Source organism: Phascolarctos cinereus, unplaced genomic scaffold, assembly GCF_003287225.1.
Source record: "Phascolarctos cinereus isolate Bilbo 61053 unplaced genomic scaffold, phaCin_HiC Scaffold_4;HRSCAF=312, whole genome shotgun sequence".
In the NCBI taxonomy this organism is placed as follows: Eukaryota; Metazoa; Chordata; class Mammalia; order Diprotodontia; family Phascolarctidae; genus Phascolarctos; species Phascolarctos cinereus.
In genome coordinates, this window is record NW_027555847.1 from 598,667,223 (window position 1) to 598,678,527 (window position 11,305).

The 11,305-nt window shown below is 42.7% G+C and overlaps 1 protein-coding gene across 2 annotated transcripts in view; it reads right to left on the bottom strand.

The window, feature by feature from the left end:
* LRP12 (LDL receptor related protein 12) overlaps nucleotides 1–10,916 on the bottom strand; it is a 122,704-nt gene extending 111,788 nt beyond the window's left edge. Inside the window, exon 1 of one of the 2 annotated variants that reach the window (XM_020970053.2) lies at nucleotides 10,155–10,916. In XM_020970053.2, coding sequence (XP_020825712.1) covers nucleotides 10,155–10,233 — 79 coding nt within the window. In that variant the 5' untranslated portion in view covers nucleotides 10,234–10,916. The remainder of the gene's footprint in view (nucleotides 1–10,154) is intronic. The other variant, XM_020970042.2, reaches the window with a different exon arrangement.
* Between the last annotated feature and the right edge of the window lie 389 nt (nucleotides 10,917–11,305).

Genomic DNA, 11,305 nt, shown 5'->3' on the forward strand with positions numbered 1-11,305 from the left:
CTGGAGTGGTTTGCCATTTCCTTCTCCAGCTCATTTTACAGATGAGAACTGAGGCAAGCAGGGTGAAGTGACTTACTCAGGGCCATCTATCTAATAGGTGTCTAAGGCTAGCTTTGAATTCACAAAGATGAGTCTTCCTGGCTCCAGACCTGTAGTTCTACCCTCTGCACAGCCTAGCTGCTCACAATTTACAGTTGAGAAAACTGAGGGCCCCTGTGCTATATAGCTAGTGTCAGAGCCAGGACTCAAACCCAGAGTTTCCAACTAAGTTCAGGGTAAGTTAAGTACAACTGAGTACTACATCATATCATAGATTACAGTCAGAGAGTTTTTTCTTCCGTAGTAGACAGAGGAAGGAAAAATTACTTTTGACTAGAAGGAACATGAACAAAGACTTTATCAAGAAGATAATCAACATAACCTCATGTTTTTATTCAAGATTACTAACACTATTCAAAAAATCAATTATTAACTACTTAAATGGAAAAATAAACATTCCCTGACATTTTACATCTCCTTGAAGTGATTACAATTCTCACCTACAAATACTAAATTTCGTTTTTCCTACTTAAATTTCCCATCTTTTCTCCTGCCTACCAAGGTCTCTTAATTTAAAAAAGAAAAGAAAAGAAACTTCCTATCACAAAGACAAGAAAGTCTCTTGCTTTCTTGGCATTAAGTCTATAAAAACATTCTGAAGACCCTATCAAATTCCTGTTCAGCTGAAACTCTAGCTTAAATATCTTCTGTGACTTCCTCTCATTTGTATCTCCTATGTTTCATTTTGTTTTCTCCAAATGTTATCTTCAGAGTTCTTCCAAGTTCACTCACTTTCCTTCAGTTCTCTCCTAGGAAACCTTTCTCAAAATGTATGCTTACATATGACTGTCCTCTGAAATCAAGTAAGAGTAGATTGGTTACAGTCATTCATTCAACAAACATTTCCACTGTACAAAATATTACACCAGGGGCTTTGGAGATAAGAAACTTTACATAATTCAGTCTCTGCCTACATAGAGTGGTAAGATCTACAATAAAGAGAATTAGGGGAGAAAATACATTGGTGATTGTAATACAAGATAACAAGTAATAAATGCATTATGGAATTAATTGCAAAATAAAGTATTATATAAGAAGATATGAGAAAAAAGATCAATAACGGAAAGGACAAGAAAATTGGGGAAGCCTCAATGTAAAAAGGCAGTATTTAAGTTGAGTTTAAAGGATAGAAATATAGAGAGGAATTCAACAGGAGAGGGGTGGAAGAGGACATTTCATTCATGGGGACCAGCATAAGCAAAGAAAGAATGCCTGGAAAAAGAAAAAGGAGCAGCCAGGTGTCACAGTGGATAGAGCACCAGCCCTGAAGTCAGGAGGGAATTTAGGGGAGGAGGGGAGTAATGGGTTGAGAGAGGAAGGGACTTGAGGCAGGTAGACTCATCAGCAGACTACACAACAGTCCAGGCATGAGGTGATGAGGGCCTACATCTGGGTAATGGAAGTGTCAGGACAGAAAGGAATATTGGAGAAACGTTACAGAAGTGAAATCTCCAGGCCTTGGATATGGGAGATGAGGGAGGGATGAGAATGAGGTGCTGAGAATGACACCTAAGTTTCAAGCCTGAAGGATTGGGAAGATGGTGGTGCCCTCAATATTAACAGGTAAATTTGAAACAGAGAAGGGTTTGGTAGGAAAGATGATTAAGTTCAGTTTTGAACATGTAGAGTTTGAGATGTCTCAAGACATCTAGATTAAAATGTCTGAAAGGTGACTGCAGATGCTGGAGGTCAGTAAAACGGTTATGGCTAGATAAGTAAATTTGAGAATCATCAGCACAGGGATGACAATTGAATCTATAGGAGCTTATGAGATCACCAAGTGAAATAGTACAGAGACAGAAGAGCAAAGGACAGAGATTTGTGGGACAGGGTAAGCAGGTATGACCTGGATGAAGATCCAGCAAAGGAGACTGTGAAGGAGCAGTCAGGTTGGTGGAGAACCAGAAAGAACAGTCACAAAAACCTAAAGAGAAGAGATTATCGAGGAGAAGCAGTTGATTGACAGTGTCAAAGGCTGAAGAGAGGTCAAGAAAGATCAAGTTTGAGAAAATGCCATTAGATTAGGCAATTAAGAGCCCATTAGTAACCTTGGAGAGAGCAGTTTTTATTGAATGATGAGGTTGGAAGCCTGATTACAAGTGGTTAAAAAGAGAATGAGAAAACATGGAAGCAGATATTGCAGACAGCTTTCTCAAGGTTAGCCAGAAAAGGCAGGCAAATTATGGTTCCACAGTTGATGGAGGAAATGAAGTAAGGGTTTTTTGAGGATGGGAGAGGCATGGCATGTTTATAAGCAATAGAGAAACAGCTAAAGAAAGGGAGAGGTTGAAGGTAAGTAAGGGAGTGGGGATGATAGAGGAGACAGTCTCTTACAGAAGACAACATGGAATGGATAAGGTAGGAAATATAAGGCAGTAGAAGGCTTTGAATGCTGGGCAAAGTCTAATCTACTCAGTAGACAAAAAGAAGCCACTTAAGATTTTCTGAGCAAAGGAATAACCTAACTAAATCTATACTTGGGTTAAGTACAAACCCGAAAGCTCTATATAAATATCTCTTACTAATTAAAAGGTTGCTAAAAAATAGCCCAGGCAAATGAGATGTATGAGAATGGTGGTAGGAATGGAGAAAGGAGGCAGATGGCTTCCTCCAAGACTCAACTCAAATCTTACCTTCTATAGAAGACCTTTCCTGATCTACTACCCTGCTAGGTCTTTCCCTCTGAGATTACCTTCCACTAATATTAAATATATCTTATAGGTATAATTGTTTGCATGTTGGTATCTCTCATTAGGATGTGAGCTCCTTGAGGGCAGAGACTATTTTTAAATTTTTCTTTGTATCCTTGGGGCTTAGCAATGTGCCTCGAATACAATAAGCGCTCACTAAAAGCTTGTTGACCTATTACCTTCAGCTTCAAAATCTTCTGGCATTCCAAGCCATTCTTAACTTCCTCTCCACCCCTAACCTTTACACCTGTCTTTTTCCTTTCTTTGTATCTCCACTTAATCAATATTTATTGATTGGCTAATATACAAAAGGTACAGCAGAGGTATAATCAACAGAGAAGGCATTGTGAAATAATGCAAATAGTACTATGTAGCTCTGGAGTAACCAAAGCTATCCCTAAGATTTAAATACAGTAGGGAAAGGTCTGGAATAGTCACTGTAAGAAATGAGATAGTGAGTCAAGTCATCTTCAGCTCTTCACTTTCCTTCACCCCATCCCAAAATCCAATAAATTGCAAAGTCCTATAGATTTCATCTCCATGACATCTAAGTTGTCCCTTCTTTTCCACTCCCACTCCAACCATCCTTTTTTTCCTACTTGTAATTTTACCCCTTTCCAAAGCATTCCTCCAAATGCACTGCCTTTGTCACTCAAGAGTTCAGTGACTCCTCACTGCCTACAGAAAAACTATAAACTCTTGATCCTGGCATTCTAGGCATCGACCTACCTTCCCATGTAGGACTTCCTATTAATCTTCCATATCTCCTGCTATTTCCTGTTATGTACTCTCTATTACAGACTACTTAATGTCCCTCTCCCTCTACTCTAGTTTTCATTTTGCTCTCTTTTGTTACTTTGCCCTTGCTCATGTCATCACCCTGCTCAAAATGGAATTCCTTCCCTCATCTTCAACAACTGAATTTTCTCTTCCTTTCTTCAAGATCCATCTGAATTGCCACCTCCTCCATAAAGCCTTACCTGTATTTGTATCCCTAGTCAAGTCAAGTCATCAAGCATTTCTTAAGTGCTTACTATATGTTAGGCAATGTGCTAAGTACTGGGGATACATAGAACAGTAAAAACAGTCCCTGCCCTCAAAGAGCTCTCAATCTAATGGGAGAGACAACATTCAAACAACTCCGTACATACAAAATATACACAAGGTAAACTGGAGATAATCTCAGAGGGAAGACATGGAGGGGATTAGGGGGTAAGAGTGAAGCAGGAAGGGGAAGTAACAGGAAAGGCCTCTTGCAGAGAAGGTAGAATTTGAGCCAAGTCTTTAAGAAAGCCACTGAAGTCAGGAGGTGGAGATGAAGAGGAAAAGCATCCAAGGCATAAGAATGGGCAGGGAAAAGGCATCAAAATGTGAGGAACAGCAAGAAGGGCTCTACTGCTGAATTGTGGCGTATGTAGAGAAGAATGAAGTATAAAAACACTGAAGAGGTAGTCAAGCTGTAAAAGGCTTTAAAAGCTAAACAAAGCATTTTATATTAGATCCTGGAGGTAATAGGGAGCCATTGACATGACTTGAGATGGGGACTGGAGCAGTGAGAGACTTGTGGCAGGTAGATGCCATAAGGCAAATGAAATCATCTAGGCATTAAGTGAAGATAGTCAAGTACAAGAGAGATGTCAGAGGAGAGAAAGAGAAGTATACTGGATGTTGCAAAAGACAGAAACAACAAGATCTGACCATATATAGGATATGTGGGGTGAGAGTGAGGAGCTGAGAATGACAACTAGGTTTCCAGCATGGCTAACTGGGAGGATGGTGGTATCCTCAACAGAAAATGAGAAGTCAGGAAAAGGATGGTACTGGGGGTAAGATAATGAGTTCTAGTTTTGGACATGCTGCATTTAAAATATCTACGAGACATCCAGTTTCAGATGTCTAATAGATAGTTGGTGATTCTAGACTATAGATCAACAGACAGATTAAGGCTTGATCAATAGACTGAAGAATTATTTGAATAAGGACAACTGAATCCCTAGGAACTGATGAAATCAGAACAGACCTCTGATTGATACTCACAGTTAGCTGGTATGACCAGAAGGAAGATCTAGCAAAAAAAAAAAAAAGAAAGAAACCCTGAGGTGTGGTCAAGACAGGTAGAACCTGGAGAACCAGGAGAGTGGTGTCATGAAAACCTAAACAAGGGAAAATAGGTTAGAACAGAATCTCCAGACGATGAACTTACAAGGTCTAGGCTCAATTCCAGGATCTGCTACTTAATACTTGTCTGAACTTGGGCAAGTTACAACTTCTCTGCACCTCAGTTTGATCATGTGTAAAATGAAGAGGTTAAGCTAAATGAGCTCTAAGGCCTTTTTCTGAATCTAAATAGATTCTAATTCGAAGAACATTTTGTACTTTCTCACTGACCAGAGGTCAGAGTAAAGGCAAATAGATATAATGATTTGAGGTCTACAAAGGATTTCCTTAAAGGCATTCTGTGAGACAGATATACCATTCATTACCCCATCTTGTAGATAAGGAAACTGAGGTTCAGATATTAAGTCACTGACTTGTTCAAGACCACACATTAGAGGTGGAAGAATAGAAAACTGTGGTCAGGATGAGATTTCAAAGTTGTAGATCTTGTAGATCTGAGAAATGGCAAGCTTTTTGGCATCACCAATTTATCATATGCCTCGGTAGAATGAGCTATGATATGGACAAACAAAGTTGAATTGGGAGGAATAAGAATGAGTACTGGGAGGATAACAACTTTCTACTTAATGACAACTTAGAATTCTACAGAATGCACTGCCTCCATTTGTTTTTCACACTGGTCTTGATGTTGTAGATAATTTTGATTGTGAATTCAAACAAAGCAATATGCTGCACAAAATATACTGAACAAAAATGAATTGACTACTGACCAGGCTCAGTTCAAGTTTTCTTTCCCACCTTCCAGAAGTTCTACATTCTCTCCAAAATTTGAACTTCTAAATGAATTCTTAGAGAAATGATGCATAAAATGATACTGACTCATCTGGAAATAACATAAGGATAATATTAAATATATAAAATAACAGTAGAAAACTTTGCTGTCTTACATTTTACACCCTCCCTCTCTCTGTTTCAGTGACACTGGCCTCCCTTGCTATTTCTAGAACAAGATACTCCCTTCTCCCAGTTCAGGGCATTTTCACTGACTCCCCCTCATGTATGGCATGGTCTCCCTCTTGACTTCCTTTAAATCCCAGCTAAAATCCCAATTCTACAAGAAGCCTTTCCTAAATCTCTTTTAATTCTAGTCCCTTCCCTCTGTTGATTATTCCCTATTTATCTTGCATATAGCTTATTTGTATATAATTGTTTGCATGTTGTCTCCTCCATTAGATTGTAAGCTCTCTGATGGCAGGAACTATCTGCATTTCTTCAAATCTCCAATGCTTATTAACACAGCACCTGGCACATACCAGGCACTTAATATTTACTGACTGAATGACATGCAAAAGACTTTAAATTTAAATGCAAAACTAATGTTATTTATTCCCCTTTTCCCCCACCCCGTAACATTTAATATGTTTTGCATAATACAGAGACCTAACAATCTTTATTGAATTAATGTGCAGTCAGCAAAACATTATTAGTTGAAAATCAGCTTACACATAAATGCCGTCACATATCAAGGAAAGCCTCATTTTCTAGCAAATATTCACTGCAAGCAACATTTCTCAGTCCTCTCTAGGTTAAATAATCCAAATACAGAATACTGAAATTTTCTATACACACTTCTCAGAGATACATGTACACACAGAACTAACAAATATTAAACTTTCATCTGGGAGAAAAGGGGCTTCTAAAAACAATGAAGCTATTCCATTTCCTGAGTACGGTGATACCAATAGTTAGAAACAAGACTGCATTATATGATACTTGATAGCCCTAGAAAACATGGACTCATATCTGGGACTCTAGGAGGCACTTTAAAAAAAACTACTGAAGCAGCAGCTAGGTGGCACAGTGGATAGAGCTCCAGCCTTGGAATCAGGAGGACCTGAGTTCAAATTCAGCTTCAGACACTTGACACTACCTGTGTGACCCTGGGCAAGTCACTTAACCCTGACTGCCTCACCAAAAAACAAAACAACAACAATAAAAACTATTGCTAATATTAAGAGTTTAGCATAATGGACAGAGAGCTCATTTTAGAGCCAAGAAGACCAGGGTTCATGTCCCATCTCTGACATATACTATGTGACCCAAGGCAAATTACTTTACTGTGAGGACTCTAAATTGTTGAGAGGTAACAACCTGCAATGGTAAAGAAAATTTCCTCATCTGGGAGTTTCCTATATACCAATGAAATCACTGGTTCAGTCCCTTTCCCTTACTGCTGATAGTACCAGCTCAGTTCCTAGGGAGAAATCCTGGTTATCACTAGTGTTTCTGTCCCTTCAAAACCTGTAAAAAAAAAAACCTTGCAGGTAAGACAAAGAACATGCCCTTGTAATTTAGTCCTTTGCTTCTAGTTCCTATAAGCCTACCATATTGTCAAGATATAGCAACTATTGGCAGGTATTTATACATATCCAGCTACTTCTTCAAAAAGAAAAAAAATCCTGTTTTTTTTTATTATTCAGATTCCAAATAAGGCTTTGGAGCTCAGAAAAGTTACTTGTAAATATCAAAGCCACACACAACTGAGTTCATCCATAACAGTCATGTGAGAATATGCGTGCCAAAGCAAATAAATGCAGAGAAGCACATAAGGCAAGCACATGAAATGTTTCAAAGATTATCAAAGTAAAAGTCAAAGCTATGCAACATTAAAGTTGATAGCTAAGAAAGGGCAGTGTGAAGCAGTTAGAGATGGAAATGGCTTAATATAAGCCAAACATCACGGTCTTCATGGCGGGATCCATGCTACAGTTACTGGGAAGAATTAGTTCTTTTAAGGCACATTAGAATTGCTTTAGAAGACATTTGAAGATTAGTCAGAAAATGCTTTTTAAACAAAGAAAGTCCCAGAAACTCAAGCAGTATTTTTCAAGATACATTATATTCCAGTCTTTAGACTCTGACATAAATCCTGCTATGGCTGGATAAAATGAAAAGAGAAAATGTACAAATACAAATATAAGTTTCCCAGACAGATGTAGGGCAATGATTTCCTTTCATCACAGAATAGGCACTGCTTGATGGTCTGTCTTCCTCGCTCTCTCCCTCCTCTTTTCTTGCACAGTGAAATTCTTAAGTGGCCTGGGAAGTCATGCTTCCTAGTTTTTTTTAAATAGCTTTTATGTCTATACCCAAATTTCACAAAGGTATTTTTAGAAAAGTGAGTTTAGGTCTTTTCTTCTGTTACACCTAGGAAAACACATGCAAACTGAAAAACAAAACACTTTGAAATGTTTTACTTAGTGTAAAACCACTTTTTAGTAAAAACTCAATTGATCAATATATGTATGAAGAAAGCAGAAGACAACAAAGGAAAGCAAACAACCTACATGTACATTTCGTGGTGTCCCATCCCTGGAGGCTTAACCAAGTCCAGTCTAAACTCAAGGAATAAAGATTAAAAATAGTGGTACCTAGGTAAACCAATGCAATCATCTATTGCAGTTTAGCATAACCTAGCAGCTCAAGTCAATGGGTTGGGTTTGTTTAGACAAGGATACAGTTGAGTATACCCAAGTTGTTAGACTAAGTCTGACAACCACAGGAGCCCTCCTCACTCTTTCTCCTCACCTCCTCTACTGCCCAGGACCTCCCCAACTAACTCCCTAAATGCTAGATAAAAACCTAAGGCACCTTTAGGCTGAAAGGAACAAGGCAGTTTACTGACCTTTGGTGTAAAACTAGACCCACAAACTGAGGATCACTGCTAACTTATGCAATGAACAATCAGAAATCATGTATTGATCTTAAAAAGAAAAATTACAAGGTTTACAAAATACTTTCCTCAAAACTTGTGAAGCACTGCGGAAGTATTATAACCACGCTACAGATGAAGAAAACCAGGTTAATGAGGTTAAATGACTTATAACCAGTCAAACAGTAAGTATAAAGATGGAATTCTAAACCAGGATTTCTTAATTCAAGACCAGGTTTTTTTAAACACACATAAAGCTAGCTTGGGTAACAATAGTCTCAAATCCAAAAGACAACATATTAACTCATCAGGACCCAGAATTATATATTTGAAAGAACATCTAAAAGACTGCTAACATGCAACAAACATTGGATGCCACTTTTAGTAAAGGATTTTACTACAATACTTTATAACTTGACAGGAGTTAAGACAGCTACCACATATACCACTGGTGGATGTTTCAGAAAAGACTATGGCAATGCTCATCTGTGACATATGATCACTGGAATCCTCTGAGAAGATATACTGTTCAAATGGAGTGTATTTATGACTGACATAATCAGACTCCAAAAGAAACAGATTTAAGTTAAACTAATTTTCACTTTTTTCTTTTCTTCTGTTCAACTCTGGATCCTTTATGTGCTGACCCCAAGTGTTGTGAGTAGTTGGACTTGGGTTAAGAAGCCAGAACAAGTCACGGAGTCACAAGGTGGAACTGGATGTCCTCAGTCCCCCTTTCACTAGACTAGTACATACACTGGTTTACTTACAATACTCTTCCCGGCCCTTATGGGAAGCTTTAAATTTTAAAGACATCTCTGAATTCTCCTTCTCTTTTCCTAACCACAGGAGGTAGAGAAGTAGGGTACCTCTATCCCATTTGAAAGACTAGGAAATAAAGTGGAAGAAAATGAGAGGATGTCGAGGGTGCTGAAGTGACAACGGGGCTCTGGAGTTCCAGGGATCTTCCGGGAAGATAGAGAGAAAAAGGTAGAGCACTCCAGAGACGAGTGAGATGGAGCTGGAAACTATTTACAGGCCTTCCTGTGCATGCAGGCTTCTCCCAAGTGCCTAGGACACCGCAAGCCCGTGCGAAGTGAGCCCCTGCCCCAGGGCTGGGGAGAAGGGGGCCCGTGAGCAACTGGGGGCAGGGGGCGGGGGGTGGTGGGGGGCAGCCTCGGCGGTCTCGGGGGAGGAGAGAACTTCCTGGGAGGGTGGGGAGGGGGTGTCTGAGGGGGAGGAGAAGTAGGTAAGACTGCTCCCTCCGACACTTTTTCCTCTTTTTTTTTCCGGGGGGGGTGGCAGAGGATTGGGAGGAGGGTTGGCTCGGGAGGGAGCCTGGGCCCTCAAGCCCAGGACAACTCCGGCGCTCCACCGCAGGTGGGAGCATAAGCACCGCCTTTGTGTGCCCCGCGGAGCCGGTCTTTCTTCCTTGCGTCCCGGGGGAGGCCTCCGGGAAGGGGGATGGGGGGGGTCCCCGGCTTTGTTCATTCACTGGCCAAGAGGGGATGCGAGGGGGCGGGAGAGACACTCACCTCCTACACTGACGAGGAAGAGCAGGAGCCGAGCTGACCTCCAACCCGGGGGCTCCTTTGTGCTCCTGCGACGGGCCATGGCCACGGCAGATGGATGGAGGGAACCGGGAGGAGGAGCCGGAGAGAGACGCCGCTGCTGCCGCCGCCGCCAAGCCCCCGGCTGCTCCCTCCCCGCTCACACCGCGGCGGGGGGGAGGGGAGGGAGCCCGCGCTGCTGCCGGAGCCGCCGCCGCCGCGACTCGCGCGCACCCCCTCCCTCCCTCTCACTCTCACTCACTCTCTTCCCCTCGGAGCCGCGCTAGGACACCGCGCGGAGTAGGCGGCGCGGGGGCGCGGGGCAGCAAGCACTCGGGAGGCCGCCGGCGTGGGGAGGGGGGGGCGTGCACCGGCCTCGCGCCACTGAGACAGCCCCCCCACCGCCGCCGCCGCCGCGCTGCCGCTCGCCAGACAGAACGCGAGCTCCCACACACACTCATCCGTGCGTTCGGCAATCCCTCCACCCAGCCTGGTCCCGCTTTTCCTCCCAGCCTCTAGCTTAGAGGCTGGGAGACCGTTTTGAGTCTCAGGAGGGAAGAGGGAGGGGAAAACGTATGAGCCAGACCGCGACAATCGATGGCCGAGCGCCTAAACGCCCGCGACTGTCTTCTCTCCTCCAGCTGGGTAGCGGAGCGGAGTAGTGGGGGCTGGGGGCTGGGGGCGGGTTGGAGGTGAGGCAGGCTGTTGTGCGTGGGCTCCTGTTGTGGCAGCTCCCCTTTGACCCGCTTTGTTGGGGCGGAGGCTCTAGGGTGAGTGGGAGGAGCCAGAGTGACCGTGGGAGAGAAGAAGGGATCGCTGGGCTCTCCAGATGGAGAGCTGATGCGACTCGGGGGAGGAGAAGGCAGCACTCATGCTGCGGGACAGGGAGCCCCCATCTGTGTAAAATGTTTGCAAACATATTCGGCCAGAAGAGGCTGCGTCACACGCGCTCGCACACACACACACACACACACACACACACACTCAGTCGCTTTCTTGCCCCCTCGAGTCAGGCCAGAAAGTGGAGGCGCTTCGCTGATGACCATCACAGCTGCCCGAGGCCCTTGGACATCTCAGCTTGGGAGTCTCAGGCTGGGCCAGGATGCGGAGGCGAACCGCTCCCGGAATTCTGCCTT